We start from the raw sequence: 16,617 nt of genomic DNA, 5'->3' as shown, positions 1-16,617 counted from the left end.
TAAAATTTATTCATAGGAAATTGTTCATTTTATTTCATTTTATTACAGCTTATAATATACAAAACTATAAATCCTCGCAAGTAAAGCTACGTTTTTTAATAAATAAAAAACTTAAAACTGTACTTTGTACACATATATGGAAATTCGCAAGCTAAATTGGGAATGAATCGAACTTTACAGACTGAAGAATGCTTGGTACAAAAATAAATCTCGAACAGTTTATAATACAGACATAAAACATTCTCCAGTATTATTTACAGATAAAATTTTTATATACAGAATATACGCACTGCTGGCACATAATTAAGGAGCTTATTCATAGGAAATCCTTTGAGGCAAAAAAAAAGCTGCAAAATATCACTTGGCGATTCTTTAGAGTTTAAAGGATTTGAGAGATTAATACTGTTTTAGTTTTGCAGAACAGAGAACAGAAGTATAAATATTATTTTATTATCTAATTAACGAATTATAAATAAATATTATTGTTTAAAATTAGCTACAAAAAAAAGTTCTTTTAAAATCTAGTATAATGACCTTTTCCGCTAAATAAAGTATCTCAAGGAAGATAATTCTCGTGAATTTATTTATCACATTGAATCTTTTCGTCCAGAAGATCTTATTTTAGAATATCAAATTAAATTTAGAATTGCAGTTTAATTTTCCAAGACTGTTTGGGAAAAATTATATACACCAAAATTACTTTAACGATGATATATGTTTGATATATTAATTGATTTTCCTTTCCTTGGAGGTTTCCTTATAAATATTTTGGCAGCAAGATGTTTTTCGAATACAAATATGGATTTAACGCAGAGATTGCCATTTTTTCAGTTCGGTTCTAAATAATTGCGACTCAAGGCTCAATAGTTCTAATAAAAATTGCAAATGAGATTATGATATTACCTCTTAATCCAATATTTCACTCTTCTGCATTTGACCATGTTAAAAATCCATTTAAAAAAGTCACAAACGTAAATGTGATTAAAAATGCTGGACTGTATCTCCAAATAATGTTAATAAATGCAAAAAAGTGAAATTTTGCAAACGAATGGCCACAAACTCATCATCAGTCTCTATACTTTTTCACAATAAAATTTCAATGTCTATTTCCATGTCATTAACAATTTTTTTCTCTCGTCGCTTTCGAATCCAGAATCGAGATCATCGCTGAGACACTTTTTTAAGCATGGTTCTTTAAAATTCTGTTTATAACATTTCTTCGCCTTGATACGCTTTTTAATACTGTCGACTAGATGTTCGAAAAAATGTGGATATCCATCATACCCAGGGAAAACATTAACGTCAATTATTGCATATTTTTCGGTGTGATTTTCAATAACGACATCTACACCGACTAAAATGAGGCCGAAAATTTTTACAATCTGCTTGACAATTTTTTCGAGGATTTCGTATTTTGGTTTTGTGCTAAGATGTGCATCTTCCTCAGATATAATAGACCACTTGGAATTCGAACCACTTTTTGAAATATCATGCGAGCTGAAGAAAATTGTGTCGAGTAAAGAACAATCCCTTTGATAAAAGTTTTTTAAACTAGGTCGTTCGACAACGTAAAAATGGTCATCGACAATGAATACTTTGTATAAAGTAGCATTATGATTAACGAAGTTTTGAGTAACGCAAGGTAGCTGACAATCTTTCAGACCATTCTCGTTGAAAATGATCATCATCTGGAAAAAAAATATTTACATAATTAGTATTTCGCATTTTTTTTAACAATCGAATTGGAATACGTTGAACTCGGAATAAGTGCATGAATTTGAATAATAAATCTAACCAGTTTATATTTTAACTTCTTATATTTAAAATTGGCTGCATATTAATATTGATAATTAAATACATTTTCCAGGTGAGTAATTACCCTATGAAATACTCTTTTTTTTATCTCTGGCCAGAGGGAGGGAAGATTTTTTTCTTTTCTTTTATAGGAGGAAGAAGTTTTTGTTTCTCTTTTTCAGATTGCAATGGGAACATTTTATAGTGTTTGTTCAAATTTGGTCGTTAGATTCTTGATTTTGTTTTCAGGAATTATTCACATTAATTAGGGTACTATATTAAATTAAATTTAAACGCTTCAAATTCCTACCCTTTGAAGTTAAAATATTACATTTTCATTAATACAAACAGTTTTTTAACGAAACAGTTGAATTTTCGAGCAAAAAGTTTAATTTGCTACGAAAAAGAAAGAATTTCCTAACTAAAATAATGCATTTTGAACAGAAATTGAATACATTAATTTTCAACAAAATAATTAAATTTCCAACCAAGGAGATGAATTTTCAATTAAAATGATAATTCATAAAAAACAAAATTTTAACAACCGAGTTTAACTTTCAACCCAGTAGATGAATTTTTAACAAAAAATATGATTTTCGAACTAAAATGATTGATCTGTAACTGAAATGGTGTAGTTCAATTTTAAATTAAAGAGATAAATTTTTAACCAAGAGAATTAATTTTTTACCTGAAAAAACCAATTTTCAACAAAAGACATGAATTTTTAACTAAAAAAATATTCATAACAAAAAATTAATTTTCAACCAAAACAGGAATAGTTAAATTTTCAATTTAAAAAATTAATTTCTCACAAAGAAAAAAATCATTTTCAACAAAATACTTAAATGCAGGAATATAAAGCTAATTATATAAATGAAAAAACATGTAATATAACTTCAGACATATACCTAAAATTATTTACTTACAAAATCCACTATCCAAAAATAAAACCATTTGTAACTGAAACCCTTTCAAAATTGAGCAATTTGAAATAAAAGAACTTAAAACTGGAAACCTTAAAAAATGATAAATTTAAAATATAGCATGTTTTTGCAATGAATAATATAAAACTAAATCCTAATAAAATGGAAGAATTTAGATGAATAAATGTTTAAACGCAAGGAATAATAAAATGAACATTTCAAAAATTTAAATGAACTTTTGGAGAGTTTAACGCATTAAAAAAATAATCTTTTTAGGACATATTTAATTTTTCTTTATTAAACTTTATGATTTGAATAAAAAAGCACCTATAATTCTTTGCATAAACAATATTTTAATTTTCCCGCCACGTTTGAATTTTGAGTTAACGGCACTGCGCATGTGTAATGCTAACCAAAAATCTATTCTTTTATGAAATTCTTTTTAATTCACAGCCAAAACTCAAAAGATAAATATTAGTGTGAAATACAAGAAAATATAAGCATACCACTTTTTAAATATAATTTTAACATGTGAATAAAGCATGAAATTGTAATAATCACAAATTTAGATTGCACGTTTGAAATATTTGAAATTCAGTTGGTCATTTGACAGTTACCCAGTTGGCACGTCTGAACGCGTTTATGTTTATTCTTCGGGCCAAAAACGTTACTACGCGCTCTAAGTTTTCAGTTTAAAAACGTATAATATCTGTGTGTCGCGAAAAAATTTAACTGGATTGTGGTTTTAAAGTTAATAATAGTCAAATTCTTATCATATTTTCGCGAATTCTAAGTATATTTATATCAATTTTGGCGATTATTGCCACTCGAGCATTCTCACGTAAAGTTTGCAGTGCCGGTTTGAAAAAGATTTTCGACTGTCTGTAGCGCATTTTCGAGTATAAATCGGATAAATTTCGCATTATGAGTGACAAATTAGTCATTTTAAATATATTTTTGTGTCGGTGGTGTTATTCTTGTTTACCGATATGATTCATAATCTCTGCTCAAAGCTGAGCCGCCACCGGAATTTATTTCGCGCGGGAAATTATCTTTGGTGCTGTGGTCTGAGGAAACTGCATATTTTTTTTCGAGCTGGATTTTTCTGGGTTGGACTGTGATGTGCACTGTTTCAAAATGGTAAGTAGAAAGAAATTAAGAAGTTAACTTTGAAACCACTGAAAATATCGAAGAAATAGGTTAGGATAGCGCAAAGGTATTTAAAATTATGACTAGTTCCGTGTCAAATTCTTGGTGAAGATTAGAATATTCCCAATTTTTTGAAGTGTAATTTACATTATTGCTGTTTTAATGTACAAACTTAGATTTTTAGTTTCATTCTACACCTATTTCCGATCTTGACTATTTGTTTACAATTTACATCGTAATGAAAAATAAAAAAATCGAACCGTTTTCAAAAATTTCGTTATAGATTATATAAAAAATTATTTCATCATATACTGACAGTTTGAGTAAAGATTTCAGCAAAATGTACTTTTTTGTTAATCCATCATTTAGATATATGTTTTTAAAAAATTTAAATTTGATTCGAATTTTCTAGAAGATTTCATTTACCGCGTCGTCTGGACATATTTCTTACAATTAAGTTATGTTTGTATCAAAATTTTATTGTTAAAGTTCAAGGTTGAGACAAATGTGAGATTTGTGTGCATGATAAAGCTGAGAAAAATACTATGGTATTACAATTTTTATTTGTCATGACCACAAGCAACTTTATTGTCAAATAACAATCAAAATTGTATTTTTATAATAAATGAAAAATAACCATTTTCCTTTTTTTTTTTGCATTATTTAGATTTAAATCTTATTATTTTGGAAAACCAAAACTTACCAGAAACAGTTCATTTTTGCTACTTCTATTTAAAATCTTAACTTCTCTTTATATCTTTATTCATCCTGCAATATGGCAAATTTTTTTATATAAAAATTGGACACTTCAGAGGTATTTCATATTTTTCAGAATTAATACCTCATAGGAAGAAAATGTGAAAAATCTTCAACTATTCCGTTGAAAATTTATGTATTTTGTTAAAACTTTGTCTTTTGTATAGAAAATTAATCTTTTTTATAGAAAATTAATTTTCTGGTTAAAAATTCATTTATTTAGTTTGAAAATTAGTTTTTTTTATTGAAAATAAATTGTTTTACCTAAAAGATTTAACTATTCCATGTTTGGTTGTACATTTTATCTTCTTTACATTCTTCTTTTTTTTTTAATTAATCTTTTTGGTTAAAAATTTATTGCTTTGATTTGAAAGAGTTTTTTTTATTAAAAAAATTTTTTTTAACTGTAAACTTCACTATTCCTTTTTGTTTGAAAATTTATCTTCTTCAGTTGAAAATTCAAGTAATTATGTATTTGAAAATTTATGTATTTTGTTGAAACTTTGTATTTTGTGATAGAATATTAAGCTTCCTTATAAAAAAATTCCCCTTTTCGGTTGAAATTTAACTATTAGGTTAAAAATTCTTTTTTACGTAACCTGTTAAAAATTAATCTTCTTTGTTTTTTTTTTTAGAAAATAGAACTATTTTTTTTTAATTTAACTATTTTCTTTCAATTCTTCTTTGCTTATTTTATTCATGAACTCGTATTTTTTGGGTTGAAGGTGCAATTATTTTGTTAGAAAATGCAAATTTTTTACTTCTCAATTCAACTTTTTTCGTTATATTTAAATTGAAGTTAAATATTTTTTCATGAATTAAATAATTTAATGAGTAGGTTTGAAACGAATGAAACAGCGATGTTTCAGCTATTTTTATCTCTTCAAGAGATATTCATCTCTGCAAATATGTAAAACATCTAAAGTGTCTTTTTTAATGTGAAATATGTCATATCACAGGATCAAAAAGTAAAACAGAAGGTTCTATTTTAGATTGAAAAAGCCCAAATTAGCCTTAGGGAGAAGTTTTGGTTTTTCAGAATATTTATTTCAATTTAAATAATGCAATGAAAATATTTTTAAAATGTAATTTTTCACCTGTTGTAAAAATACTACTTTTAATTGATAATTTACCATAAAGTTACATTTGCTCATTTAAAATACAAAATTTAATTCTGCTGAATACGCCTGGCTTTGATTAAGTAATAAAATTCAACAGTAATAAATCTTAAATTGTTGTCAGTTTTATTATGCATAACAATGTGACATTCGTCGTCACTGCCCTTCAAATGAAACCTTAAATATTTGTTTGAATTTGGCAACAATCTTTTCTTCGAGTTTTTCAAATTACCCATTTGGAATTGCAGAAAAGAGACAGCAATACTTTCGAGATTTTCGAGACACACTTATTTCTTAGAGAATAATGAAATTTGCCTATTGTATAGTACCCAAAACTGTAATATATTTATCTAAGTATAATATAAAAATTATAACTTTTTTTTCAAATATACGCAAATCAATTATATTTCAAGAAGTAATTGTATGCATTTTTCTGATTTTAGGCCGAGGGAAATCCGTAAAGGTTAGTGAATTTTTACTTTTTTCAACTGCTTTGAGAACTTTAGTTCAAATTAAATTTGACGGAGAAAATTACCCGAAAAATCAAAGGCAGAAGCTCTATTCTATTAATAAGTATTTATTCACGAATCGGCAGTTTTTGATCATTTTTCATACACACAGTCACTATGTTGGTTTTGCTAATATTTTTCGTTCAGTTCTTTATACTTAAAATGTTTGAAGTTTTATGAATATTTTTCCTTGAGGTATTCTCAGAGATCACAGTTTGTCCCCTTTTTCCCACTAAACATTCCCCCTTTTTAAAAGGGTTCGATTCATTTTTTTAGAATCAAAAATATAAATTTAAGACGTTTGAAAACAAGGCGCTTTGAAAGAGATTCTGTTTGAAGATATTTCAAATATTTCTTAAATAATTTAGTGGTTGTAAATAACTCTAAAAACGGGGGAAATAAATTACTTTAAATAGAATTAATATTTATACTATATTAAATTTTAAACGCTTCAAGTTGAATTATTAATCAAAAACATGAATTGTCAAAGAAATAGGACTTTCAATTCAAAAAGATAAATTTTCAATAAAAAATATAATATTTGATATTTAAACCAAAAAATCTTTTAATTTAAAATAAAAAAAAAACAGTTGGATTTCCAAGCCAAAAAGACGATTTTTTTTAAACAGTTGAATTTTTAAACCTCAAATATGATTGGCAACAAATATGATTGGCAACTTTCGCCTAAATTGTTGCATTTTTTACTAAATTCTCGAATTTTTGTGACGAAACTATAATTTTTCTACAAAATAGTTAAATTTTCAAACCGAAAATGTAAATTTTTAACAAAAAAGTTTACTTTCAACCGACAAAATTTAATTGTAAGCCAGACAATTGCACTTTTAACAACAATAAAATATATAAATTGGTAATTTAACAAACAAAAAAAGTTCTAAATAAAAAACAGTTGAATCCATCTAAAAAAGTACGACTTTTTAACAAAATAGTTGATTTTTCTACTAAATTGTTAAATTTCCAAGCCAAAAATGTTAATTAAAAAATTTTGAATTTTCAACTCTACAACATGATTGTCAACAAAAAAGTGAATTTTCAATTAAATAGTTGACTTTTCTACCAAAATAGTTCAATGTTCAACCCGAGATTTCAACCAAAGAGATGAATCTTCAAATAAAATGAATGATTGTACAATAACATAATTAAATTTTTAAGCAATTAATCAAACTTTTAATCATAAAAGATTAGTTCTCAACCAAAAATTTAATGATTTATGATTCAACCAAAAAATATTTTTGTTTTAAATCAAAAACATGCTAATTCAACCAAAAAGGTAGAATTTTGCACCAAACAGTTGATTTTCCAACCAAAAAAAGATTTTTCAAGCAAGAAAGAAAAAAAAATTCGACCAAACTGTTGAATGTTTAAGCCAGACTAATTTTCTACAAAACAGTTAAACTTTCAAACCACTTATTCCATTTTTACCCAAATAATATAATAATTGTCAACAAAGAAGTATGAATTCTCAATCAAAAATATAATAGTAGACTTTTGACACAAAAATAATTAACTTTAAATCAAAAATAGTTGGATTTTCGTACTGGGTTATACTAATTTAGTTCGCAATTAAGTGGACAAAATGTTCGAGAATAAGGAATCAAAATTTGTATTTTGTATTTCTTATGTATATTTATTGATAGAAAGTGGAGAAAATCTGTTCAACAGATGTGTCAAAATTTGCTCAAAAAATGTTTTTAAACACAAAAATAACTAGAAAACTTGCTGAAGAAAAAGCGCTTCTGTTAGAAGACACTTTTGTTTATTATTCACGAGATTCCCATTTGATATAAAAAGTTGATCGTAATTATAATAATTATAATTCTAATCCCCCTTTTTTACCTAAAATTGAACTACTGTGATCCCTGTGTTCTGAGTTTTTACTTCAAATTTGGTTGTTGATCTTTCAGAACAACTTAGATTTTTGAAAGCCCTATTCAACTAAAGTCAGGGTGGTCACTATTTTTTAAATTTTCGTCTCCCGGGTTTCTCCCGGTAAATATTCGTGATTTTTCCCGGTTTAGGAAAAAATCAACACTATTTGCGAAACCAAAGTTTTTTTCACACTATCAATTTGGGAAGTCGATTAATAACAGGAAACCTATTTACAAGAAATTGATTGGATTTAAATCATTTAATAAGAACGATAAAGAAATGTTTGCGTCTCATAAAGGAAAATACAGAGTTCATGTCTCTGAATTTTGTATTTAATAATAACATAGAAAAATATGAAAATTTAAAAATACATTAATAAACCGATTATTCAATATAATTTTTTAAATATCTTTTTAACAATACTTAATCATTTATAATTTTGAATTTTCAGCGTCTGAAATTAAACAAAATATATGTGAATGAGTTTCGACAATTTAAGTAGAAAAAGGAGATGAACGTTATCATTTCCAAGTTAAAGCGCTGAAAATTAAGCAATTTTAATTTTGTTTGGAGAATCACAAAACTAGGGTGATTTTAAATTAAAATTTTGAAAATGGGAAAATATGAAAACGTTCAAAATTAAATATTTTAAGACTTGAATGTTGGAAATTGGGTCGTTTAAAATTCAAAGGAATTAAAAATGTATTCTTTAGAATTAAAAGCCTTTAAAATTAAATAATTAAAGATTGAAAACTTTTAAATTTGAATAATTTTAAATTTAAAGTGAGTAATATTTGACAATTTAATATTGAAAACTAAAACCGTTGAAACTTAAACGAATGCGAACTTCAATTAAAACTGAAAAATTTTAATTACCAAAAATTGTGATATTAAAATTTTGTATACACATACCCTTTAAAATGTCAATTATTTGAAGTGAATATAATTCGCTTAGAAATTAATAATTTGAAAATTGGTAATATTATTTTTCATAATTCTCCTAATTCAATTTCAAAATTATAATCCATAAAAGGGTAAAAATAAAAATTAGAGAATTTTAAAATCTTACATTGAAAATTAAAAATTAAGATAAAGAATACAAAATAATATTGCTATGTGATTTTATTTTTTGAAATTGTACAATTTTAAGGTTTTCAGTGCGAAATGGTCTTTAAATTTTAAATATTTGAATTTGAAACTACAATATTGCGAATTTTAAAATTCGAAACCTCCAAAAATTATTCTAATAATTAATTTAAGGAAAAACTTTAGTTTTGAGGTCTCAAAGATTAAATTATTAGACGATAAATATATTATTAATAAGTATTATAACATGTTGCATCAAATCACATTTTAAACGACTGGATACACTTTTTTACTGAAAGATGTGATTCTGTCAAATAAAAACTCACTGTTATTTTCACCATTTCAAATTGGGGAATTTTAAATACTGCGGAAAATATTGTGAACCTTTGAAGTTTAATTATTCTAAACACTTTAAAAATCATATAATTTCTAGTTATAAACTTTTAAGAATTACGAAATTCGCGAATTATGAAATACGGGATATCTCCCGGTGTAATATTTGTCTCCAAGCTTTATCCGGGTTCTCCCGATTCTCCTGGGTGGTTTGCCACCCTGAAAGTAGTACTTTTGAAAGTAAAGTAAAAGTTTACATGTTCTTTATTCATATTTCTAGAGATTTTACACCGCTAAATTAATTTATATTTGATTTTGAAAATTCTACAAAAAAATGTGTACTTTTTTGTTAAAAAGGATTTCAATATTATCACCCATTATTTGAAAATATGATTAAAGGTTTGTGGTCAGTTTGGTCCAATATTCCATGAAAATTTGGACGCGCTTGGAACGTTGGATTTTTTTTTAATAAAAAAAAAATCTAACTGTACATCAAACAGACTTGATTTTCTTAGAGTGTATTTTTTAAATCAAAATTACTCATTTTTTTTCCAAAAAAATGAAGCAAAAAGTCAAATCTTCGAAATTTGATTATTTCAAACATTCGAGTAAATTGAATGTTAAAGATTGGAATTAAATGTTAGTCCCATTTTTCTTCGCAAAGAAAGAAGTAATTTTAATTCAAAAAATGTATTTTTAATTACAAAAAATGTAATAATGTAAGGAAATCAAGTTACATTTTTTCCTATTTCGAAAAATCCAATGTTCAAAGCATGTCCAAATTTCTTTTGAAAATTCGAGGAAATGACTGCAACATATATTTATGATCCGCGTGCTTTTAATTTTTATATTTCACTATCTTACATCTAATTATTTACCTTATGAGCATCACTCGATCCATGCGCAAGGAGGGGCTTACAAACACAGGGAAATCTTATTCCATTCGTTTTCAGCAAAGATAGTATTTCCTCCTTGTTGCTAGTTCTGATTTCCACAGAATTTGGAACGAATACGTCTGAAAAATGTACAATAAATTGTTAATTAAATAAACTTTTAAACAAAATAAATAGCGTTTTCCACTTGATATAGAAAAAAAATGTTTTCTAACTATATTTTTCAACCTAGATTATTTTCACCAATTTAAACATGGTTTGAATTTTCCTGAATTTAAGAACTATTAACACCTTCAAACATAAGACAAGAGCAATAGGATAATTTTATTTAGACGCATATAAAATACCTTAAAATCAGAGTGGCCTCTGCACTGAGAAATCGAGAAAGGGTTTAAGTTTAAAATACTTAACAATGTTTCAAATTTTCTTTTATCTTAAATTTATAGCAAAGAGAAAGTTTGAGATTCAGAATTAAAATTTTTTATTAGATAATATTATTCATTCAAAAGATTTGTTTAATTTTGAATGCTGTGAATTTAAAATGGTTCCATTTTGAAGTTGAATTTTAAAATTTATATGACGTAACTTTTTTCCATTTTTTCTGAGATTTGAGTGCCACCCGGAATAATACAAAATTTTCTTACCATCAAATAATATACATATCAACATTGCCAAAATTAATAATAGTTACATAAAAATTCGTGGAAAACACTATAAGGCGAGATTAAATTTCGTTTTAACCATTATATTGCATTCCGTCTCGTATAATTTCATACGATAAATGTCGGTTGCATAAATTCCTAATATTCTCCAAAGGGTCTATAACTATTAGTTCTGGATGTTTGCGAATATATCCTTGCACCCGTGTTACAATTTCTTTGGCCTTCATAAAAAAAATCACACGTTAGTTGTTAATACAAAAAAAAGCTATAGAATGTTTCAATGAAATTATGCCTACATTTTTATCTCCACTTTCCGCGTGTGCAAGTACATCTGTCAGTTTGTGTAGAAAAACATGAATTGGACCTTGAGATTCAAGGTTTGAGTTGACATCAATCTGTAAACCAATAAAAATTAATAAGTTTCACCTCAAAAACCTTCATGCTAAATAAATACGATACAACTTTCAGGCTTCGGATTGATTTGAGAAATTCAAAATAGTGCCAGTAGTAGCATAAATTTAAAATAAATGCAAAATAGTGTCATGAAATTGTTTAAATATTAAATTGAAGGGTTAATTATTTTTTAAATCTGGTGTAAAATATACATCCCCCATAAAATCACGAGACATTCTTTCGAATCATTTAAAATATTCAAAAAGCTTTAAAATCCGTTGAAATATTTTAAAAATTGCTAAGATCTTCTAAAAATTCCTGATAAAACCGTAAGTCTTTTGAAATCCCTTGAGCTCTTTAAAATCACTTGGAATCCCTGGAAATTCCGTAAAATCTCATAATTTCTTTTGAAATCCTCTGAATCTCTCAAATATGAAGTCGCTTATAATCTCTGAAATTCTTAACATTCATAGAAATCCTTAAAGGTTCTCAAAATTCAATTTAATTAATTCTCTTAAGTTCTCCAGAAATCTGTCGAAATCCCTTGAAATCTTTTTTATATCATTGATATCGTGGATACCATTTTTAAAATATTTTGAAATGCTTTGAAATCCTACAAAATTCTTTGAAATCTGTAATATCTTTTCAAATTCATTTAAAAATGATGAAATCTTTGAAAACCTCTGAAGCCCCATACAATTTTATAATTATGAAAAAGCTCCATGAAATCCCTTGAACATCCATTTATTTATCCGAGGTATTTAAATCATTTTTAGAGTTAATTAGATTTAAAAGATTTTCTCTATTTACATTTTTTATTTTCTAGATAGATGAAATACAGATAAATAGCAGAATTTAAAAATGCTAAATTTTGAGTTTATCTGTTTTTTCAACTCTTTAACTTTTTTGTGTTTTTCTTTTGTCATTCAGAAGTTGAGAGGTGTTGAACAAAATAGTTATATCAAACCAAAAATTTAGTGAAGAAAGAAAACAATATTTCACGCATAATATTGAATTTTCAAGTGAAAAAAAAACAATTTTCAAGAAAACAGTTCAATTTTGAATCAAACAAGATGAATTCTCAACTAAAAATTAAATATTTGATATTTTAATGAACAAAAATCAACAAAAAAGTTAATTTTCAAATAAATAGTTAAATTTTCTTCAAAAATAGTTGATCTTTCAAATCGAAAAGGAGAATGTTCAACAAAATAGTTACATTTTCTATCAAAGAGATGAATTTACAAATAAAATGATGAATTATCAACCACAAAAATGAATTTTCAAGCAAAAGGACGAATTTTCTATAAGAAAAATTTGAAATTAAACCAAAAAGGATGAATTTTTAACAAAATATTTAAATTTTCATCCAATTGATCATGTTTTCAACCACAAAATATTATTTCTCAACACAAAATCTAATGGTTAATATTTCAACTTAAAAATATGTTAATTTTAAATCAAAAGAATTCATAAAAAAACGAATTTTCCAACAGATTGTTGATTTTCCAACCAAAAAGGATTTTTCAAAAAAGAAAGAAAACAAATTCAAGCAAATAGTTAAATTTTCAAGAAAAAAATGAACTTTATTATATTTCTTGTAAAAATCCAATAATTTATCACAAAATTTATTTGTATGAGAAAAAAATTTTCAAATTAAATTTGTATGGAAATTTTATCGTATATGCTGGTTGCTTTGTCCTTGAGATCTATTTAAAATCTTAGAACCCCCGTAAAATTTTTATAAATTTGTTAAAATGTTTAAAAATTCTGATATTCAAAGGTAAAGTGAAAAAATAGTTGCGTTAGCGAGTAAATGGAGAAAATAGTAGCATTACTGTTATTTTTTCTGAAATAACAGCAAAATAGTGGCATGGCTACAAAAACGTGTCAATAGTGGCGTAAGTGCGAGCCTTGAATTTATTAATATTGCTTTGAAAAAGGTCCGCAAGAATAATTTAACTGAAAAAATGTTTTGAAGCAATTTAATCACTAATTAGTTTGACAGCTTGTCATTGCAATTTTTATGAGACCGATTGTTATATTATTTAATTAAAGTAAATTAAATTAAGTAAACAAAATTATAAATACGTTTATGAACGGAAATTCTAAATACAAGACTTTTATAAATTGGATGAGTGATAGATTGAGAGCTTCTAACCTAAATATTTTTATAATTGGAATACACATTATAAACATAAAAAAACAGACTTACCATTTTCAACGTAAAACCTTCCTTCTTACAAACATTATGAAAATCTGACCAATTAAACTTTTGGCGCTTTCTTTCAGAGATCCAGTAACCGATGACTTTTTCACCGCACATTATTATTAAATTTTTCTGGAATTTTTTGTTGACAATTACGAAATGTCGTAGAATATCGTTATCGGCAAATTTCTGTAGACATGACACAAACTAAGCTTTCATCTAAAATTGATAATAAATTACTATTTCTTCAAACTATGGACGATCGAGGTAAACTAGTATTTTTGTACGCGGTTTTCGCGACAGTTATAGGTTATGTAGATGAGTTACAAGTTACATGTTGTTGCGTATCATGATGTTGATGGTTCTCGAATAACCAGGGATGGTCGAAACTAAAATGAGCCCGGAAATATTTATGTAGCTATTTTTATTTTTATTTTTCAACGTTATAGGAGTTATGAGTTATTTTTATTCTCTAAATTATTATCGAGAACAATATTTAACACATTTTGTTTCTTTGTTTCAACCATTTATAGATAACTTACGCGTTTAATTAAATGCGACCAATATATACGATCCTGAATTTGATTAAAATTTTGAAATTTCTGAGAAAAATGTATGACTCATGGAAGTGAACACTAAACAGTATGAAACAGAGAGCTGTCATGCGGTTAATAATTGGTTTTTATTTTTCTACGCCTTTTCGATTATCAAAATGAGTCAATAGCATAAAAAAATATTATCTTTTAAAAGCTTTTTACAGACAGGCAATATAGTCAGGAATTTAAAAAGAAATCTTGAAAAAGGCGGGGAATTTATGTAATAGGCAACTTGAATAACTGTTTATGTATATATTTTGATATTTGAAATTCAATTGAGAGTTTTCTTGGTTGAAACTTTAAATATATTTTTTTTAATTCATCTTTTTGGTTGAATTCAACTGTTTTTTACTTGAAAATTATATTCTGTTTTAGTCGCAATATCTAATATTATATTATTCGTTATAAATGAATTTTTGTGTGGAAAATTTAAACAACTGGGCTGAAAGTTGAACCAATTTGTTAAAAGAGCATTCTTTTGTTGCAGATTAATCAGTTTAGCTAGAAATGAATATCTGGTTGAAAAATTGTTTTTTTTTGTTTTGTTTTAAATGTAACTTTTCCATTTGTGGTTGAAAATTGCCTTTTTATTAGAAAATTCATCTTTTTGTTAGAAAACTAAACTTCTCACTATCAAATATCTTCCTTTTTTATTAAAAATGCAACTGCTTAGATGAAAATGAAATTTTGTACTACATCATCTTTTCGCTTGAAAGTGTACTGAGAATTTAAGATTTCCATTTTTGGTTGAAAAATTATATTTTTTTTAGTTGAAAATTCAACTATTTGTTTGAAAATTCATGTACTGAATGGTAATGTACATACAAAATATACATAATAGTTCAAATATCAACTATTACATTTTTCGTTAAAAGATCATTTTTTTGTTGAAAATTCCACTGCCCTCAATTTCAATTATTCGATAAAAAATGCAACTGTTTTGTGGAAAACTTCATTCTTTTTTTAAAAAGCCATCTTCTTAGGTTGAAATTTTAACTATTTGTTTAAAGTCATCCTTATCTGTTAAAAATTCGACTGTATTGTTTAATATTCATTTATTTTGATTTAAAATTCAACAAATTTGGTAGAAAACTAAAAAAAAAAGAAAACTAAACCCCCTGGTTCAAATTTTCTCAGTTTTGGTCAAAAATGCAAATGCTAGTTGAAAATAAACTTTTTTGTTAAAAATTCATCTTTTGGTTTGAAAATGTACTGAAAATTCAACTATTACATTTTCCGTTGGAACATTGATATTTTTCAGTTCAAAATTCAACTAACTGCTTAAAAATGCATGTTATGAAATGCTTGAAATTAAAAATGCAACTGTTTGGTTGAAAGTGTAATTATCCGGTCGAAAACTCCAGGATTTTATTACAAATTCATCTTAGTTTTGTTTAAAAATGGAACTGCTTTGTTGAAAATTCATCTTTTTTCGTTACAAATTGATCTCTGGTTAAAAGTTAACTTATTTTCTTGGAAATTCCCTTTTTTTAATCATTTTTTTTTTAAACTGAAAATGTAGCTTCTCCATTTTTAGTTGAAAATTGACGATTTTTGTTATAAACTCTTTCTTTTGAGAAAATGCATGTAGTGAATTTTATAATGTATCATATTGTATTACATTCTATTACATTTTTACATTCTCATTCGCGAGAGTGTGATGTAATCGCACAAATTTTCGATCTCTGATTTTTAACGGATATTTACATTTCGGCACTCACAGAATCCGAAAATCATACAATTTTATCGGTGCTTGTCTGTCTGTATGCCAGTCTGTATGTATGGTTACCTGAATGTTGTATCCACGCTAACTTTTGAAGGATTTGTCCAATCAAGTCAGCCTTTGATACACTTCTTAAGGTTCCCAAAATGAAGGCTAAGTTCGTTAAACAGATATTTCCAACAAAAATTTAAAAATTTGTAACATTTTCAAAACTACAAAATTTTTTTTTTAATTTAAAATTTGTTGTCAAAGTTTCTTATTGTGGGTAGAAGACTTGCAAATTATCAAAAAAAAAAACTTTTAATTTCGATGAAAATTAGAAAAGTTATATACTTTTGAAAATGTTTAAAAAAATAAAAAATAAATATTTTCTAAAAGTTTAGAAAATTTCATTTAAATTCATCACTAGATATCAAATATATTTAGAAACTGTGTACGTTCAATTTTTCGATTAGACAAAAATTTAAAAAGTTTGAGCTTTTTCAAAATTTGATTAACATTTTTTTATGAGTTTTAGAAGTTTTCTGATACGCGTCAAAAAGAATTGCAAATTATCCTAATGAAAATTTTAAATTCGATAAAACTT

General features: G+C 25.9%; 1 protein-coding gene across 1 annotated transcript; it reads right to left on the bottom strand.

The window, feature by feature from the left end:
• Positions 1-11: 11 nt before the first annotated feature.
• On the bottom strand, positions 12-14,083 carry LOC117167220 (inositol-tetrakisphosphate 1-kinase-like). Its single transcript, XM_033351990.1, has 5 exons — positions 13,719-14,083; positions 11,407-11,505; positions 11,190-11,331; positions 10,434-10,570; positions 12-1,688 (listed from the first exon to the last, which is right to left on the bottom strand). The coding sequence occupies exons 1-5, from the start codon at positions 13,827-13,829 to the stop codon at positions 1,104-1,106; spliced, it is 1,074 nt and encodes a 357-aa protein (XP_033207881.1). The 5' UTR covers positions 13,830-14,083; the 3' UTR covers positions 12-1,103.
• Between the last annotated feature and the right edge of the window lie 2,534 nt (positions 14,084-16,617).

The sequence above is a fragment of the Belonocnema kinseyi genome, chromosome 2 (assembly GCF_010883055.1).
Source record: "Belonocnema kinseyi isolate 2016_QV_RU_SX_M_011 chromosome 2, B_treatae_v1, whole genome shotgun sequence".
Lineage (NCBI taxonomy): Eukaryota > Metazoa > Arthropoda > Insecta > Hymenoptera > Cynipidae > Belonocnema > Belonocnema kinseyi.
Note: the sequence above shows the minus strand (reverse complement) of the source record. Positions and strands in the feature narration are given on the sequence as shown.

Excerpts from the sequence above, each read along its gene's own strand:
- LOC117167220 (XM_033351990.1), bottom strand. The coding sequence starts at position 13,829 with ATGTGCGGTGAAAAAGTCATCGGTTACTGGATCTCTGAAAGAAAGCGC. Across the intron at positions 11,506-13,718 it reads AAGGTTTTACGTTGAAAATG|ATTGATGTCAACTCAAACCT; the intron begins GTAAGTCTGTTT and ends ATTGGTTTACAG. Across the intron at positions 11,332-11,406 it reads CGGAAAGTGGAGATAAAAAT|GCCAAAGAAATTGTAACACG; the intron begins GTAGGCATAATT and ends TTTTTTATGAAG.